Raw genomic sequence first — 19,815 nt, forward strand, 5'->3', positions numbered from 1 at the left:
TCGATGTTTTTTTTTTTTCCCCATTTGGTTGCATTCTGGCGTTCTGCCTCTGTTAAGTTTAAAAGGCTCTCTTATATTCTGTAAGCGTGGTCTGCGGCAGGGAGGCAGTGTTAGCAACCGAAATGCCTTGTCAGGACTTGACAGATTCTGCAGTTCCACTGGGCATGTAACCGTGTGGGCTGTGGAGGAGACTGATGAATCTTAAGCAAACAGAAGGCCAGAACAAAGAGAGCTGAAACAGACTTTATATCAGATTTGGCCCTGTAATCAAAATTTTAACGACTCCTGTAAGGTTTTATTGAACCTTGTCCAGGCACTGCCTGCAACTATATTTCTTCATGTGTCTGTCCTCCTCCCCCTTCTCTCTTTTTCTCCTTTCAGACTTCTGGAATAATACATTTTCCTGAGCTTAAGTTGTTTGGAGTCCTGTTGGTTTGAGAGCAAAAAAATAATGTATGTGCACTAGGGCTGTAGCTATCGAATATTTAAAAACTGAGCTACCACATTGCTACATTAAACTCTGTAAAATGTTAAGTTGGTTGCAGTGCCATGCACTTAATGCCTCATCTGCAGCCGTTCTAGACATTCTAGATCTAGTGATTTATGCAAATAATTCGACTTTTTTTCTCTGTTTCAAAATACACATTTCATTTAAGCCTTTTCAGACATTCAAATAACAACTGCTCAGCCAGTCCCTCATTCTGAGTCAGCAACAACCTTGCAATGTGAAACAATAGTGCAAAAGCAGGTGCAGTTTATGTAATTAATTATTCTAATCATGCCGGTTTGATTTCACGTCAAAGGGTTAATATTTCATAACTTACTCCTTTATGTAATTAAATATTCTAATCATGCCGGTTTGATTTCACGTCAGAGGGTTAATATTTCATAACTTACTCCTTGACAACCACATTATTCGAAGCCAAAATGTCACTATTTCAAACTAAAACTGATGGAGTAGTGTATTTGTTCTCTACTGTACACTACTGGAGTAGTGTATTTGTTCTCAGTGGCACATGATCAAAAATATGTCAGTCTAGTCAAATATTTGACTGTCTAGACAGTATTAATGTTCTTCTGCTTTCCCTGTTGTTTTATTGTTCTCTTTCCATGGCTGTTTAATCAGCAGCTGTAGTTGTAGTTTCTTTTAAGCGCATCGCATTAATTGTGAAAAGTGACCTTGAGTACTGACTCTCATTGTCTTCCCATCAGCGCACAAACCGGATGCCAAAGGATATTCACGTTGAGCCGGAGAAGTTTGCGGCGGAGCTCATCAGCAGGCTGGAGGGGGTGCTGAGGGAACGTGAGGCGCAAGAAAAACTGGAAGAGCGGCTCAAGAGAGTTCGGCTGGTGAGTGCATCCCAGTCGTCACGTCACTGCCGTATTTTCAGCTATAGTAGTTTTTTGGTTCCCCCTGTATCAAAAACTGAGGACTCTTGATGAGCGAGACTTCGGATGTGTTCTAAAGACTTCCTGTCTTATCAAGGGGGTCTTTCTGTTCAGTGTCAGGTGAATCACCTGCCGAGATTGAGCTACTTGCTAGTCTGCCTCAGTGTAATGACTTTGTTTGAAGTCAGTCGGGGCGTGAAGAAATGCTTGCACACGCCGCAAATAGGAATCTTTTTCCCGACTCAAAGCCAGGTGTTACGTCTCAAGGCAGATTAGTTATGTGGTTTGGCCTCCTGTTAGAAGAACTTCTGTCACAGAACAGTGACTTGGAGTTATTATGAGCGGAAGGAAGAATGTCATTTGTCTTCTAATTGATATTCTCACTGGAGCCTCGGCTTTCAGCAAACTTGTTTTAAGTTGAGCAACTATCTTCTAAATACAGCACTTGCTCTCTTTGCTCCACTGAGCAGGACGGACTCTGACAGTTAAACATGTTTTTGCCAGCAACTGAGCCTTGACAAGTCTGAATAAACTCTCCATTCTGGGGTGTTATTCAGTCAATTTGGGGCAGAAATCAGTTTTTAGAGGTCGAAACGGCACAGTGAAAATTGGCTGCATTGCGGTTGGATTTGTGTGGTGTGTTCCACCTCATCTCCTTTTTTCTCTATTTTTTATTCTGGCATGATCTGTCAAAGATCATCCAGAGCGCTGACCCGCACAGCTGTTCAGTAAAAATAAAATGATGCATTTGCCAAATCCTCAAAATTCCTCGTCTCCTTGGACTTCACTACCTGGAGAGAGAATCAAAGCATCGCACACAAATGATCTGTTGTGGTTTCGGCTTTATTGACTTTCTCTTATGAAACTAGAAGACGACCACATGAAAAGGCACTTTTGATGAATAAAGGAATATTAATGGAAATAAATGCAAAATGTGACTGCATTGTTAAAATAAGTGTGTGTATATATATTTGTTATGTGAAATAATTTTATCACTATTGAAAACAGCTGTGCTGCTTTATATTTTTAAAATACTGATATTTTATGAAATATGGATACCGTGATACAATTTTAAGGGTTTGTTTTATATAAATATAAATAGAAAGTTGAAAAGAACAAACATTTTTTGAGATAGACATCTTTGTAACAGTAAAAATTAATTTTTCTTGACAATTTGAATCAATTTATTGCTTCATTGGTGAAAAAAATTCCAAGAACGTCTGAATGGACATCTCAATTAAACGGTCAAGTGAACATGTTTTGACATTTGCAGAATATTATTCAGAATAAAAATATGGTGAGAACGCTGTTATGGATTAATTACATTTAAGTCATGACAGCGTTCATAGAAAAAAAAAAACTGCTTTTTCATTGTCTGCAAGTAACAATACATAATGTGACTAAAATGCAATTTAGTCACCAGACCATGAGTAAAACTTCATTTGTCAAAGAACTAAGTGTTTTTTGCCAGTAAAATCATAATTGGAGAAGGGCACAACAAATTGGCAAGTAAAATATTAAGTCTTGTTAAGGGAAAAGGCATGTCGGATCTTTTGTAATCTGAAGAGAGATCTGCTTGTGGAGAAGGGCTTCATAATTAAAATGAATATTGAAGTTGTGTTTTGGGCAACAAGGGAATTTTCTCATGGCTGTTTAAGGTCATTGTGTGTTTTCTATATGACCATAACAAAAGCATATCAATAGAATCTAAGGAAAGCTGTAAGCGTGTGACCCCTGCAGGTTTAAACATGTTACTGCACAGTGATTCCACAGCCAGTTGTTTTCTGCAGATTTATTCAGTCACTATAAAATGTGTTTTTTCTTTGAGGGAGGTGGTTTCTTGCCATTATTGAATAATCTCTTGTGTCCTGTAGGAAGAGGAAGGTGACGATGCAGACATCTCCACTGCTCCCTCCCTGGCCAATCACAGGATTCCTCCAGCGGTCCACGTGCAGCATTATGGCGGCCGCTACTCTGAAATGAGCTACAACGGGCTGCAGCTACGGGACGCACACGAGGAAAACCCCGAGAGCATCCTGGACGAGCATGTGCAGCGTGTCATGAAAACCCCCGGCTGTCAATCTCCGGGCACGGGGCGCCACTCTCCGAAGTCCCGCTCCCCTGACGGGCTTCCTGCGGGCAAGATTCCCGGGATGATGATGATGCCGCTGTCCGGTGGCCAAGGCAAGCACCAGGCTCGGCTGGGCCCGAAGGGGGAAGCAGCGCACCTGCACCATCACAAACACATCCACCACACACACTATGCCGCGGGGGGGAAACCCAAAGAGCAGGTGGATGCGGAAGCTATGAGGATGCATGGGGGACTGGCCTGGAATATGGAGCAACACCACTTTGGATCCAAGTCACGCAACTTTGCAGATGGGATGAGCGTCGGCCCCAGTGCCATGGACCCCATGGGTTACGGGTATGTGCCTCGATATCTTTTGTTAGACATGTACACTACTGTTCAAAAGGGTGGAGTCAATAAGATTTTTGTTTTTGAAAAAAATCTATTATGCTTACCAAGGCTGCATTTATTTGATCCAAAATACAGTAAAAATACTTCACATTGGAAAAATTATTACTATAAAAATAAGTAATATTAGTAATTTAGTTTGTCTTCTTTTTTTTACGTAATTTATTCATGTAATGCAAAGAAGAAATTCCAGCAGGTGCTCACGAGACATTTTAGATATGCTTCTCAATATTTTGGAAGTTTTTACAATTTTTTTTTTTTTTAAGATTCTTCGAGGAATAGAAAGTTGAAAAGAACAGTATTTACTTGAAATGGAAATCTTTTGAAACATTATAAATTTCATTACTGTCATTACTTTTGATCAATTTAATGTGTCCTTGCTGAATAGGAGTAATTTCTTCTCAAAAAAAGAAAAAAAAGAAAAGTGTGCTGACACCAGATTTTTGAATGGCAGTGTAAATTGGAGACGATTAGTGAAGCCATTTCTCTACATCATCTGTGATTTTGAGGTTCTCATGTCTCACTGTAGCAGTAAAGGAAGCACACTGTCAAAGCGACCAGTCAGAAAAGGAGAGGATGGTCGAAACTTTGAGATGCGAGAGCCCTTGCCCCTTGATGATATGGAGAGGAACCAGAAGATCTTGCAGTGGATGATGGAGGGCGAGAAGGAAGCTGGCCGCTCTAAGAGGAGCCCTTACGGGTGAGAGACTTTATTTATTTAGTGTAGTAATAGTATTAAGATAGAAAGAGAAATAGAAAGCAAGCCATGTTTTTTTTTAATGAATCATGTAAAAGCTAATGTCGTTTTTGCTTATTTCATAGGAGCATCTCTGGCTCCAAGAAGGCTCAGAGTCACGAGGTGTCGAGGCCCAGCTCGGTGGAGCGGCCGGGGGCTGTGCACCCTTGGGTCACCGCTCAGCTCCGCAACAATGTGCAGCCCTCCCATCCCTTCATCCAGGATCCAACCATGCCCCCCAACCCAGCCCCCAACCCCCTCACCCAGCTGGAAGAGGCACGCAGGCGGCTTGAGGAGGAGAGGAGGAAGTCTGGAGCATTGCAGGCTAAGCCGAGGTGAGAAAACATTTTCACCTGAAGACAACAATTCATATATGATAGATACATTGAGGCTTGATTTGTTACCGCATAAAAATAATCTAATGCAGTTTGCTTTATAAACTTAATGTTTCTTCATCTTGGAAGTTATTTGTCAGTGATCCTTCTATGTCCCAAAATGCACAATGCAAGGCTGCGTCCTCTTCTCCCCTTCACACATTGTGGCTGGCTTAAGTGCATGCGTATGAGGCACGTTAGCCTTTGAACTCTGTTCCCCACGCTAAGTGTGGTGCCCGCCGTCTCAGACATGGAGCTCTCCGAGGCAGAGTATGTCCTCTGTGCTTCTCCCTAGAGCGTAGCCCTTCCCTTCACCATCTCATGCTACTGATTGATGCAGTATGAGTTCAAACAAACTGATAAAAACACAGAAGTGAAGTGTGAAGCTGCGTTTTAAAACAGGGTTTAACATGTTGGTTAATTTTAATATGAGAGGACAGCGGGGATGGATTTATTTTTTTCAACTGGAGCAAGTGTTCTGGATTATAGACTGGTGCTTTGGCTGGAAGAAACGGTGCAGAGTTAAAAAACCTTAAAGGCACAATATGTAATTTTCCCCACTAGAGGTCGCATTTTCAAAACAATAACAAAGGCGAAGCCTTATGAAGCAGGATGTTCACAGATGAGGTAATGAATAATTATTTTATTACCTGTACCTTTTACAGTTATCGAAACAGCAAAAAGATTATGCAGAGAATTTGAGAAATGAACATTTACATTGTGAAAGAACATTAAGATTTTAAGGGCTCTTAAAAAAAACTCAGGAAAGCTGTCTATAAAGGTTTTATGAATGAATCTCATACATCATAGTTGGGAGCTGAATGCAGTCAGCCAGTGTGTGAACTGATCAAAAAACTCATCTCAACACCCCTAATTGCCGTTGCATTCAGAAGCTCAACACTCGTGTGTGTGTGTGTGTGTGTGTGTGTGTGATTGGTTATAATGCACAACACTGTAAAAGCGTAAAAATTCATGGGTGCAATATTGAGCAGATCTAAATTGAATTCTGCGGTCAACACTTTATTTTAGTTTTCATTTAATTCGCGGCAGCCGTAATGGATTTAGTTTAACTGTACAGCAGCATTTGTGTCCGTGTGTTGCAATCGTTTCTACAAACAGAACCTGGGAATATGTAGATATTACATAATTGATCGGCGACAGTGAACAGGGACGAGTCATTATTTAAAATTGAAATTTCTCTGGATTTACAAATCCTTGGGAACTTTTTGGATAACCTAATTAAACTACTGCGTGTAATATATTCAAGTAGTTTTTGAATATTGTATTAATTAAAAGGCACAATACGTAAAATTTTCATGAGTTATTTGTTTCTTACAAACATGCAGCTTTTCACTTTAGATGTTAATTGATGTACTGGAGTTGTGTGGATTACTTCCAATTGTTTTTATCACCTGTCTGGTCTCTGACGGCACCCATTCACTACAGAGGATCCTTTGTTGAGAGAGTGCTGTAATGCTAAATTTATCCAAATCGGTTCTGATTGAGAAGCATCGACTGGCCTGAGGGTGACTACATTAACAGCATATTACAATTTTTAGGTGAACTGTTCCTTTAAGAATGTAAGGTCGTTTGACCAGTTTTAGTACGTAGTTTCTCTCAGATTTGGTTGCAGTGAAGTGTTGTTCTGGCGTATTAACCGCTGATCAGCTGCAGGAGAATAAGAGGCCACGGTTGTGTGCCTGCTCCTAATGCAGATATGCAGTTTAGTGACATCAAAGCTTTGGTGTGGATGAGATGAAAGCGGCACATCGGTGCCAGTGTTCGTTTTTTTTTTTTCTTTCCCAGGAACATTTGTCAGGCATCTGGAATCCGTTTTACTTGGCAGCAGTAAACCAATCCTCTGACGCCCACTAGCACTCGTGCCCACTTCAAGCCGAGCAGAGCACATACAAGAGCCTTTGAAATACGGCTCTGGTCCAGACACCCTTTTGGGATCGGGACGTTGTACTTCTCACTTTGATGCTAGAAAAGCAAACTGCATAATTTTGTTCCTTGTTATTGTAGAACAAATGTTAGGTAAGATTGTCTCTGTTCATTTCCAGGCATAAGAATATGAAGAAGCAGCCTTGTGAGAACATCACCGTGGCCTATTACTTCTGTGGAGAGCCCATCCCGTACAGGACGTCTGTCAAAGGAAGGATCGTCACGCTGGGACAGTTCAAGGAACTGCTTACTAAGAAAGGGAGCTACAGGTAAACCTTTGCCACAAGTCATGTTCTAGTTTTTGAAAACCTTCTGTAGTGTTTACTTTAGAAGACTTCGGATCCTGTCATCGTTTACTGACGAATGATCTTCTGTGGAACACAAGAAGAGACTGTGTTTATCAGTCTTGGACTGAAACTTTCAATCTTCTCATAAGCCAGTATCAATATGAAAGTATAATAAAACTGATCCTTACAACTCCACTTACACTCCTTACAAAAACATTGTTCTCGTTTTCTGAAGTCATTCAATAGCTTTGTTTGAGAAAAGACCACAATATGATTATTAAACGACAATTCACTGATAATTTAATTAACAAAGACGTTAAATTGATTCCGACTGTATTTATATTTTTACTATATATATTATAAAAGATAAATGCAAAACTCGAATTGGTTCTTTTAAATTGTAATATTATTTCACAATACTGTTTTACTCCTTTTATGAATTAACTATTTCTATAAAAAAAAATTCCATTATTAAATTGCATTTTATATATAATATAAAAAGCTTAAAATTTTACAGTTATGTCAACTGAATTAAATGACTTGGTATTTAACCAAGTATTTAATCTTGGTATTTAATAATCCCTATCTCTTTGCCTCACCACATCCTAGGTATTATTTCAAGAAAGTGAGCGATGAGTTTGACTGCGGAGTGGTGTTCGAGGAGGTTCGCGAAGACGATGCCATCCTGCCCATCTTCGAGGAGAAGATCATCGGAAAAGTTGAGAAGATCGACTGAGGCCGGGGAGGGAGGGACCGGGGCTGCAGAGGCGCAGCAGGATATGGAGAAAAGGAGGACGCGGCGAGCAGGTGCTGAGATTGGTACAGCGAATGTGGATGTGCTGGAGAGCGAGAGGTGCAGAGCAGGAACGGAAAGTACACTATTTACTCCGAGGCGTCTACCTCCGCACAACGGCTTTTAAAGTCACACAGCTGCTCAGTGCGCTCAAGATCACTGCGTTGTGCACGGAGAGCCCTCGGACTCACAGAGACGAAAGCGTGAGGCAGCATTCTCTCACTTTTGCTATATTTCTAACCCTGAAAAATGTAATGTAGCAATGTAAAGTTAGCTTAGAGAAAAGTACTATGAATATGTTTACTAAAGCTGCATATTTTTGATATGACGTATCAGAAGGAACATATCCTTTCTAATTTAACAACTCTTGTAATTTTATATGTACTGGTACCAGATGTGTACAGACTGTATGTTTAAAAGGAAAAAGAGAAAGTTTTATATCTATTTAAATATTTAAAAAAAAAAACGGAAAAAAGAAAAAAAAAGCGGAATCGGTTCACCCATATCAAAGCTGCGGCATCAACCTGACCCAAAATATAGTGGGCTTTCACAAAGCTGCGGTTATGGAGAAATTGCAACCCGCGCTTTACCAAGTGCTTTTAACTCATAAAACTGGTTTGTTAAATGCGTTATGCATTGATGTCAGAGGAGTACCGCTTTGAGCAGATGTCCTGTATGACGATGCCTTCACATTGCTCTCTGTCCTTCGCTGATGTCATGACATACATGATAATAACACAGCATGATTTCAGAGCAAAGGATATAGCACTGTCAAATGATTAATCGCGATTAATCACATCCAAGATAAGTTTGTTTACGATATGTAAGTGTTTACTGTATATTTGTGTATATATATATATATAAATGCACACTCGTACAGTGTATTTTATATTGTATTTATTTATATTCATATATCTTATATAGGTTTTCTCAAATATATACATGCATGTGTGCATATCGATATATACATAACAAATATATACACTTATATTATGCAAACAGAAAATTGCGATTAATCATTTGACGGCGCTGAAAGGATGAGTGCGGCAATTTTATGAAACTAATATCTCACGATGTTTAAGTGGCAGAAGTTATAAGTCTGTAGTTTATATCCAGAATCTGTAAGGTGGCTCTCCAGGTGTGAGATCCACAGCAGCGCTGACGCCTGTTTAGGAGCAGGGGAATGTGAGACTTGAGGAAGAGGACGCGACGTGCTGGTCGTCCTGGGGTCCATCGTCTGTCTAGTGCCATTGGACAATATACGGATCATGTTTACACTTACCTTAATGTATTACAGAACAAGAAACGAATCGAGCATTGTAGCCTTTTAGCTTAACACGGCTAAATGTGGTGCCTGGCGAGATTGAATCGTTTTTAACAAATTTAGTTTTAGCCATGTTGAGATCATGAAACACCAAAGAGAACAATCTATCGCGGGAGTCGAATGAAATCCGCTTGCGTTGTTTCAGCGACAAAAAAAAATGAAGCTCCTTCATAGAGTTTTCAGGCTGCGTGTTGTAATGAAACACAGAGAAGTGTAACTAACCGCTAGGACAGGCCTGGCGAGACCGAGCCAGGTGTGGTGCTGTAACGGTAGAATGCTTTCTGTTGATCCGGCATCCCATTTCTGCTCTAGTTTTTACATTTTTAATTCCCCGTGTAGTTTGATTTAAGTTGCTATTGTCATCGATGTTTGTTCAGTGATTTGTCATGTTTGTTTTTATTTTTTGCCCCCCACGTTCAGTTAGAATTGTTTTAAGCTTTCATCAACTTGAACAATATGGGTACTTGATGCAAAATATGGAACATTTCTCATGTTGGTTTCGACTGATTTTTAATTACGGTGTAATTGTCAACTGGGATGTAAAGAGTTAACTACTGTGAATAGCTTGGGCGTGAGCTCCTCTCACCGAATGATGGATGACCTGTACATAGACATCACAGAGTGCCTTTCTGACCATCCTCATCTCTGATCCACGGTCTGCTCTCCTCACTCCATGTGTCCAGTACCAGGGACTTGCATTATGTTTTTAACTTTCTTAAGAACTTTTTTTGTTGTTGTTGTTTCCTTTGCGAAGAGCATCAACACACTTTAAGTCTTTCTATGTAAATATGTACATTTTTTTTTTCTTTTTTTTTTATGTGTCTTCAAGGACAACCAGCAACCCAATTTGGATATTTAGTGCCCTGGTTCTGCTTAAGTGTGCCGAGATTGTACAGTTCACATTTTATGGTACTTTGGACAATAAAGACATGTTATAAAACAAATATGGAGTTCTCTTGTTCCTTTTTGCATGATTTTATATTTTGTGAATTATATAAGCCTATCCGTAGTTATTCGGGTTTATTTATGCATGCATTAAATTAAGCATTTCTAAAAAAAAATATTAATGTAAACAGATGATGGCGCTCTTGTTTCCTAGCAACGGTTTCGGGAGCTTTGCCAAGATAGCTGTGTCTGAGGCGCCACATAAACATTGAATTATGACAGATCATATAAAAGAATCTATTAAAACTACAGTACATGTGGCTTTTGGGAAAAACTCAATTACTGAGCAAGTAAATAAAAGCGTTGTTCAAAACACTGACCTTTCCTTTTCCCTTAATGATTTATAATGTTGACCGCGTTTTATTCAAAGAATCCGCCAAATGCAGCTCATGTTCGGTGGGAAGTGTCTGGCGGCATTAGACATAACTAATGAGCAACATTCGCCTACAAACAACTACTCCGTAATCAAACTGCAGATGGCGACAACTTTGAGACTTAAGAGGATTTAAACTCGACCCAGAGATGGACTTTTCCTAGCCTGACTGCTAAGATATCTCATAACCTTCGTAACATCGTTCAGTAAAATGATCGCCTGTAAAGTTGCTCCGGGAGTAACATGCAGTTTTATGCCTCTATCGCCAGAGGGCGCACATTCTGTACTACCAGTCTCCTCGTCTTCAACTTTTACCAAAACAACCTCCTCTTGTCTTTATAATTCGGTATATATAGTGTGTGTGAATATAAGCAGTATGAAGGGACAGAGTCTTTGTGGACACGTGTCCAGACTCTGTAGGGACTCGGGGTGCTTTGTTAGGAGGCTTTCTTTTGTAGACGGCACTTCTGAGACTTAATGGGTTTCTAAAGAGGTCCTTGGGAAAAATAGCCACAAAATTCATGGCTCGATGGACTCCTTTTAACTGGAGCACATCATATAGTAGCTATGGCACGAGAAAATGACTTGATGGTTTCTGCTTTCACTGAAGAAAAATAATGAAAGGTGCATATTTTGATCGAGCCTGTTCCCTCAACGTGTGCTCAGCTCTTTGTTTCTTTGAGAGGCTGATGATGCCGTTACGTTTCATGTTGTCTTCACTTTCAGCTGTGGAAGCGCCTTGAGGATGCTTGTTGATTAAGGTCGCTCTCTTGTATTGGACTTGCAATTAATTCTGGAACACTGTGCAGGGCTCAGGTTACGAAACCCGAGCTGCTTAATTGAAAAGGAAAGATCATTAGGGTGTTCTGCCGCCGTGTCTAACCAAAGTCTCTAGGACCAAATAAAAACAAAAAGACTTTCATTAGCAGATGGTACATCTGCAGGATATACATATGCACAGTGTTTTTCTCTGGTCACGGTGGCCCCCGTGCCCTCTGTGATCAAAGCTGCCGGGTAAATGTTTGATTTCTGGCCCTCACTCATCAAATGCTGATCTGATGCTGGGGTTCACACCTCTGATTAAACCTGCACCTCTCACCGTCTCACCGGCCCTGTCTCGGCTTCATCAGTAATGATGACTCCTGCCCACTGTGGCAGGTATAATGTGTTTTTGGGGCCAGTCGCTCTTCATGAAAAGCTTTCTGGCTCCCTGTGGTTGACTCAGAAACTGTTTTATTGTGCTGTACGAGTTGTGCTCTGTGTGCCTTGAGCACCAAAAATCAGTTTTCAGCAAACAATGCACTCCAAATAGGAAGTGGGACTTGGCGTAAAATGTCTTTATAGCATTAGCCTTCTGACAATATTCATGATATGTCTGCAATGAAATTACATTTCTTCTATTCAAATGAAAAATATGCATAATGACAGTTTCATATTTGAAATATTTAATGCAAGATATGAGAAAAAAATAAAAATACACTATACAGTTCACTATAAAGTTTGGGGTTAGTAACAACTTCTTTTTCTTAAATGATTTCAAACATTTATTCAGCAAAGACACATTGACTGGAGATGACGGGATACGCAGGTGTGCATCTGCCGTGGAATGCAAAGTCAAGAGCACACATTTGCATACCGACCTGGCTGACAGCTGTTACTGCACAATCACCATTTCAGATTGACTAACTGTAACACTGTTTCCATTTGAGCTCAAACCTTGAATCTGGGCTATGCACAGCCGGTTTCAGAGCAAAACCCAAAACTCTTTTTGGGCATTTCGTTCTCTGGCATTCATATTGGCAGTGCATATGTTTATTTATTTCATTTTCGGTTTGATGAAAATTCATATTAAAAGTAAAAAGAGAAATAAAAGGAAATGTATATATTAGCAGTGTATTTTTAAGTGTGCTATAAAATAATTGTATTTTTTATCTAATAATCACTTATTTTAAAGGGATCATCAGATGCCCATTTTCCAGTCTTATAGTGGACTTCAGGAAAAAAAATAGCGCTGTGATGGCACTGGACTCATTCAGGTTCCTGGGCACCATCATCTCTCAGGGCCTGAACTGGGACACTCACATTTGACTCCACTGTAAAAAAGGCCCAGCAGCGATTGTACTTCCTTCACCGTCTGAGGAACTTCAACCTGCCACAGGAGCTGCTGAAACAGATCGACAGTTTTTTTCTTTTTCTTTTTTATATTAGTGTTATATAACATCCCTACTGTGTTATTCCTATGCATGTCTGCACTATGTTTGCACTTTCTTCTGCACTGGATGGAAGCTCCTGTCGTCAAGTCCAACTCCTTGTGTGTGTGTAAACATACTTGGTGATAAAGCTCTTCTGATTCTGATTCTATTTTTCAAGATTTCAAAGAAGAAAAGTCATTTTAAAATGCAGTATTTTTCAATATTGCTATTTCTAATGTGATCACATAAATACAGCCTTGGTGAGCATAAGAAACGACTTTAAAGAACATAATAAAAAAAAAATCTTGCAGGCTCTGAAATATTGATTAATGGAAATGAATAAATTTGACAAACTCTAATGCAATTTTTCCTAATGATGTTTAAAGCAGAGATGTTATTAAAATGTCTTATGCTCTCATTCATGCAAGGAGGAGCTCCGCGGTTAAGAGGTGTATTAAAATCATTGCAAAATTCATGATGCTGCATAGTTCGATTTCATCAGAAAAGCATAAATATTTAATACATCACCCAGCTCGATGCAGAAATATATATAGACCCTTATAGATGATATATAGACAAATACATAAAAGGGACGCATAATAATCACAGACCGTGTGCCAAAAAAACAAACAAGCATTGAGTACAAAGAAAGGACAGGTATGATATTTTTTTTTTCAGTAACAGACACTACATCCATAAAACATTAAGCACACAGTGTACAAGAAAGCCCATAAAAGTAGCAAAACAAAATGAGTATCCATGCTCCTACAATAAAAAGAAAATCCCCAAATCTCTCTTGGTATAATCCTGAGGAATAAAGCTGGCTCTCAAAGTACATCGCTGAGGCTGGATTGGGCTAACATCAGTGGATCCTGCAGTCTCCATGGTAACGCAGCTCCGAAATGCACCGAGGTTCTAATAGCTCCAATGATGAAAGTGCAAAATTGAATATTTAGGACAACACCCTAGAAAACAAAATAAAAAATCTGATGGACATACACCTGTAATTCCCCTGTGGTTAGAACATGTGAAGACTGTGCTCAATAACACTGCGTAGGAGTGCAGAAGTGCTTCTGAAGCTGCATTAGATGTCTTCACACTGTTTACTGCTGCACAAAGATGGCACAGATGCATTTACGCAGCACTTTTAATGAACTGTGTACTTGTACAGAGCAGGCACAGTTTTGTATATATAAAGCAGGCTCAGAGCAGCCTTAACACAGCTGTTAAAACACCTTTAGTCTGCATGTTTAAGATACACCACAAGATACACCAAAAGCCAAATGCTTTCCTTGTAATGGCTGAGGAAACAAAGAAGTACATTCTGACCATACATAGAGCCAATACGACATGTCAAAATAAATAGTAATTATCATTTTTGCAAGCAGAGAAGTCAAATAGAAAGCATGTACGGTCTACATGTTTTATATTTAATCGAGTGAAGGTTAAGGCTAAAGAACTTCAGTGTCTTTTATGTTTTATGTTGCAGCAATTAAAGCTAACCTTGAAATGACTGAGTTTCAAAGGGAGAGTCAGTCTTTTGCTGTGCACCAACAATTGGAAGTGGTGCAGTTATTTGCTTCATAAGCTGAGAAGTCTTCACGCGAAACTTTTGAAGTAAGATTAATGCTCTTTCATTGCACCGTGGAGACAGTTTTTAGGCACTGCTCATGTGAAGAGTTTTTTTTTTTAAATGTAGAATAAGCATAAATGTTATGAAATGTTATTATTCTCACTGTTGACTTGCCGAACGGGTGAAAGTGAACGACTAAATGGATTCAGCTTTATAAAGATGACAAGGATCCATAGAGGAATCCATAGACAGAATAAGATTGTTGTGGAAATTTTGTAGTGTTTATATTGCAAGAAATATATGCTGTCAACTTAAAATGATTGTCGCACTTTTGCAGTTCAACTCACAAGTGAGTTTGTGATCATTAGTCTGTTATTATCGTCACGTCAGGCTTCTTTTTGTTCAATATACTCACATTTGGGAGGGCTATGTGATCACTAAAGGCTGAAAGGCCGAAAGCTTTCATCAGTGCTCAATTTTAAATCTATCAAAAATGATTCCACTTTTGCATTGTTAACCTTGCTGGGAAAGGGTTCAATCTTCAGCAGCAGGATGGCTATTTTCTTGTTTTTCTCCCACATTGACAATTACTCTGTACAGTATCTGCACTCAGCACAGACACCACTCTGTGGTCTACTTTCTGCAGCTGGGGCAAAGTGACTGATTGCTTTAAAAGTCGTGGTAAGATAATTCAGCGCAAGTATGAAAGCTTCAGAACTGTTCAGAGAAATACTCCAACACCTGTATGTGCTGCTGCTCTTATGATTTGAACATGATGCCTTGATTGTTGGAAAGATGTGAATAAATTGGGCTTCCAGTGGCATAGAAAGTGCTTGTCATCCATGTGAAGGATTGAATGCAAGAACTACTGAAAATATTCACTCTAAATATAAGGAAATGATTAAGATGTGGACAAAAGACTGGGTTTTCAGAGATTTAGTACATCACTGTGCCGCAGGAATCAAAGATGCGTGCAATTTTTCTGACAGTTCTTAGTGCAAGAAAATACCCAACATGTTCCCATTAGTTCAGTCCTAAAAATCAAATCTCTATTTTATAATTTGCTCTAAACTAATTTTTAAGTTAGATATTGGAAGATGCCACAATGACTTAAGGCTGATGAAAGCTTTTTGAGCAATTTTGCTGGGCACCTTTTTTTTGAGCAGTGTTACTCTTTCCCATTGAGAATGGTTAACACATTTCAATCTAGATATTTTAAATTGGTTGTGGGCCCTGTGTCTCACCTGGTTGCCCGTTGCCAACATTGCTCAAAAAGTTGCCCCGTGTATCATCAGCCAAAGAGATTTAAGAAGAGTTGATTTATTCACTCTTGTGCCGTTTCAAGCCTCTATGACTTTATTTATTCTGTAGAAAACACACACACACACACAGTGGATTTCCACATTTTATGGGGACATTCTGCAGATGTAATGGTTTGTATACTGTACAAATTGTATTTTCTGTGCCCCGACCCTAAATCTAAAAATGCAGAAAGATTGAAAGTTTAGGTATGTATGATTTAAAAGCATGTTTTCTCAAAAGGACAGATAATTAAAAAAAAAAAAGTCATACATTCTACCACTTGTCTGATTTTTGAATAAATCTGTTTTGAAAAAGTCTGTTGAGTGAATGATTCACTGACTCTCATAAAGACAATCTCTTTTATTCCTGAATTAATCAGTTTTTTTGAATGTTTCTGTTCAGTGAATATTTCAATTATTCACTCATAAATTCAACCTTTGTTTTATCACACAATGAATCAGCGTCTCCGCAAGTGTGCATGATTCAGTCATTCTTTCATCTCATAAAGACAGTCACTTGTCGCTACCTATACTGGTGTATCAATGTAACCTGCTGAAAATGCTCACCAATAACAATGAGAAGCCACAGTCCTGGTGGACTATACATGTTATGTGTACCTCTCAGATGTTAATCTGTGCCAAGAAGATTTCTTCAAGCAGCTAACAAGAGAGATTAGGCTTAAATGTAAGATGTCCTGTTAGTATATGCCCTCCTAATATGCAATTAATCAATTGCACACATCCACAATCTTTCTTTATAATTTTTTGTGCACTGATTTTTGAATACATAAACACTGCTGCCAAATTAGAACAAATTATAATATCATCCTATTTAACATGCAATATCTAAAAATAATCCAAAACTCAGTTCTCAGCCCCACATTAACAGCTATAGGACTTATTAGGAAATGTTGCACTGCTTTGTCTCTGAGGTCTAATTTTACATAACAGTCCCTTACATTGTTGTGCTCATTTTAAATCAATTTTATTTGTTTGCTAGCAATGGTAATTAAATCAACAGTAGAAATGTGTGTGGCCAAGTATTTTCATCTATAGCAATATATATATATATATATATCTCAAAAGTGAATTCTGATTTTCTTTTAATTGCTGTGGACATTTAGGCTGATGTGTAACAATAATTATTAATCTTGTGAATGTGATATAAAAACTTAATGAAATGCATGAAATACATAACAAGAAGGCAATCTAAGGAAATTGCATGAATTTTTGATGCTTGGGCATTTATCTCAAGGTGAACACATTACTAATCTCAAAAATATAGTTTTTAATTATCTTTGTTTGCAGTTCATTTTGAAGGGATATAGATGGCAGATTACAGTAGAATTTGGCCTGAGTTTATGACAGACCACAGCATATTCAGACATGACCAAAATGACTTTTGCAGGAGCCTAAAGGACTGTAGAGGAATGTACTATGAACTTCTACAAGGGAACAGCACAATATAAATAATACAAATTTTAAAAATCTATATCAAAAGTTCATAGTGGGAAAAGGGAAGTGACCATGGTTGGCGTTGGTGATGCTTTTAATTTTTATTCATAAATTTCACAAAAAAACATTAAAGGCCCAATTTTAATTCTGAGAAGAGCAGTGTCAGAGTCTCCGTCCATCTCTCTCTCTCACCATATTTTCCAGCCTCTCTTTTAACAGGTCTCTCCAGGTCCAGGCGAATTACTGCAATAAGACACAGGTGTTCATCATTTTACACTTACCCCACTTACTCACCTCTCGTCTCCGGACCTTCTCTCCCACTGCAGACTTTGCTGAACCACGCCCCCCTTGTCACATGCATCTTCTAACTAAACTCCTTATACATTTTCTTATAAATATCTTATACATTTTATTATAGGTTTTCTTTTTCATTTTTTTAATATATATATATATATATATATATATATATATATATATATATAAATACTATTAAAAGTCAAGTCGGCAGATGCTACGAGGACTTGCAGGCCTGTAATACGCTAAGGCCGGAGTGGACTGATGGTCAGTCCGCCAGACGCAAAGCTGCCTGAGAACAACAGGGTGGCCATGACAGGAGTTGTTTTCTGAGGTTCTTTGTGTTTTACTTCGTGTACTGAAAAAAAAGATAAATCGGCATTTTTTGTCTAAATACTTTACATTTAGAGAAAATTTATCTTAAGTTCATGGCGACGGATGATCAAACTAAACCAACAAAAAGCTTAACTAGTCTTATTTGCCGTACCTTAAACCAGTCGTGGAGATGCATCTCGTCCAGACTGAGTCTCTTCTGTGGATCCTGATGCAGACAATCACAAATCATCTGGCAGCATTCTGTGAAGAGAAAAAAAGAGAGAGATGTTTGATTATAAACGTTTAATTTACACCTGCTCTCTGTCAAGCCATGGGTCTTTTTTGTATGATTTAGAATTCAAATGGTCCTTCTATGTTGTTTGATGAAGATCTCACCATGTGTCAGGATGAGCCTGATCCAGCTTTTCTGACTGATCAAGCTCACATCGAGGTATGTGGGAAAATGGCCGCACACCATTACGAACAGAAGAATCCCAAGAGTCCACACTGTGGTCGGCTTTGCATGGCACATGCCTTTGGCTTCGAACTCAGGTGGACAGTACGTTCTCGTGCCTGCAGGAAAGATGTCTGATGTTTAATCAATGACGGCAGCATGTTGAGTGCATATAAGATGTGTTTCTGTGAGATAATTAATAAAGCACTTCATAACACATACCACTAAAGGATTTGAAGGCAGATTTCTTCATGACTGCACCACACCCGAAGTCAATTAATTTGACCTCCATGGTGTCCTGGTTCACCAGAAGGTTTTGTAGTTTTATGTCATGATGGAAGACGCCACGATCACAGCAAGTTTTAGCGGCTTCAATGACTTGCAACATAATACATCGTGCCTTGCCCTCATCAAGGCTTCCTCCACAGAGTTTCAAAAAACTAAACAAATCCACACAAGGCACTGGTCGCTCCATGACTATCACGTAGTGATCTTTGTCATCCTCCCAGTCAAGCAGCTTAATGATCTGGGAAACGCTGGGTCCATTGTTGGCCATGAGCATCAGGCCAATCTCCATTGGCAGACGTTTGAGATGACCAGGCTAACAGACAGAAAATTGTTCACAAATCAAAATGGTTTGCCTACTGAAAGCTCATTTTTAGTCTGTGATTAACATTAATATAAGATGTTATAGATTGAAAACAATTACTAAAAGGCAATAACACAGAGAGTGCAGTATACTCACCACTCTGATAGATGTCGTGGTTGGCATCTTATTTGAAAACTTTATAGCCACCTGATCAACAAAACAAAGAGTTAACAATTAGCATGTGCTGTGTACAGTCATAAACAATGAATGCAAAGTTTTGACAGTAAAACAACAAAAAAATGTAAACCTGAAGTCCATCCTTGCGGCGGGTCCCTTCATACACAAAGCCAAACCCTCCTTCACCCAGCTTGCAGCCGATTTTATATTGCCTGCAAATACGGCCTGTTAACAGACAAACAATAGTATGAAATACAATTATATACATTTTTAAAAATAAGTTATGATAACATTTTCAGCCATTTATTAATCTTACTCTTGTCCAGGACGCTGTGTTCCTGCTGTTCCTTAGCAGCAAGGAGGTCTTCAGGAGTTGGATCTATAATAGGAATCAAATCAAATAAACAATATGAGTTAAATATTACACACACAAACTAATGTGGTTCTTCCTTTAGGAACGTTTATGAATTGACATCCCAAAAAACATAACATATCTAAACTGTTTCAGCCCGTTCACACCAAGAATGATAACTATAAAGATAACGTTATTTGCGTCCACACCAGCGGACATTATTGTTAAACTCTCAAGTTCGTCACAGCAGGATTGATTCTGATTGGCTGTCAGTGATTTTATAATTCATCAGCTGGAAAAAAAGAAAATTTGTTCTGAAAGTGATTCCAACGATATTGTTTCTCTTTTTCATTATAGCTGCGGTGTGAACTCTGCTGAACTTTTTTAATATTTAGAACTGTATCTGTATCATTATCTTTGTAGTTATCGGCCTTGTTGTGAACAGGCATTTACTCTAAAATGTTTGGTGTGA

General features: G+C 38.8%; 2 protein-coding genes across 5 annotated transcripts in view; one reads left to right on the top strand and one right to left on the bottom strand.

Annotated features, from left to right (window-relative positions):
* Positions 1 to 8,778, top strand: part of axin1 (axin 1) — a 32,522-nt gene extending 23,744 nt beyond the window's left edge. For 3 of the 4 annotated variants that reach the window (XM_052550795.1, XM_052550794.1, XM_052550796.1), the window contains exons 5-10: positions 1,213 to 1,350; positions 3,264 to 3,814; positions 4,395 to 4,565; positions 4,688 to 4,936; positions 7,039 to 7,188; positions 7,816 to 8,778. In XM_052550795.1, the coding sequence (XP_052406755.1) occupies positions 1,213 to 1,350; positions 3,264 to 3,814; positions 4,395 to 4,565; positions 4,688 to 4,936; positions 7,039 to 7,188; positions 7,816 to 7,942 (1,386 nt within the window). In that variant the 3' untranslated portion in view covers positions 7,943 to 8,778. The remainder of the gene's footprint in view (positions 1 to 1,212; positions 1,351 to 3,263; positions 3,815 to 4,394; positions 4,566 to 4,687; positions 4,937 to 7,038; positions 7,189 to 7,815) is intronic. The other variant, XM_052550797.1, reaches the window with a different exon arrangement.
* A 281-nt stretch (positions 8,779 to 9,059) lies between these two features.
* On the bottom strand, positions 9,060 to 19,365 carry LOC127952131 (serine/threonine-protein kinase pim-2-like). Its single transcript, XM_052550440.1, has 7 exons — positions 19,308 to 19,365; positions 19,122 to 19,216; positions 18,971 to 19,021; positions 18,448 to 18,826; positions 18,168 to 18,344; positions 17,944 to 18,032; positions 9,060 to 9,164 (listed from the first exon to the last, which is right to left on the bottom strand). The coding sequence occupies exons 3-7, from the start codon at positions 18,995 to 18,997 to the stop codon at positions 9,060 to 9,062; spliced, it is 777 nt and encodes a 258-aa protein (XP_052406400.1). The 5' UTR covers positions 18,998 to 19,021; positions 19,122 to 19,216; positions 19,308 to 19,365.
* Positions 19,366 to 19,815: the final 450 nt, after the last annotated feature.

The sequence above is a fragment of the Carassius gibelio genome, chromosome B3 (genome assembly GCF_023724105.1).
Source record: "Carassius gibelio isolate Cgi1373 ecotype wild population from Czech Republic chromosome B3, carGib1.2-hapl.c, whole genome shotgun sequence".
In the NCBI taxonomy this organism is placed as follows: domain Eukaryota; kingdom Metazoa; phylum Chordata; class Actinopteri; order Cypriniformes; family Cyprinidae; genus Carassius; species Carassius gibelio.

Excerpts from the sequence above, each read along its gene's own strand:
- LOC127952131 (XM_052550440.1), bottom strand. The coding sequence starts at position 18,997 with ATGCCAACCACGACATCTATCAGAGTG. Across the intron at positions 18,827-18,970 it reads CCACGACATCTATCAGAGTG|CCTGGTCATCTCAAACGTCT; the intron begins GTGAGTATACTG and ends TCTGTCTGTTAG. Across the intron at positions 9,165-17,943 it reads ATCTCCACGACTGGTTTAAG|GCGTCAGCGCTGCTGTGGAT; the intron begins GTACGGCAAATA and ends GCTCCTAAACAG.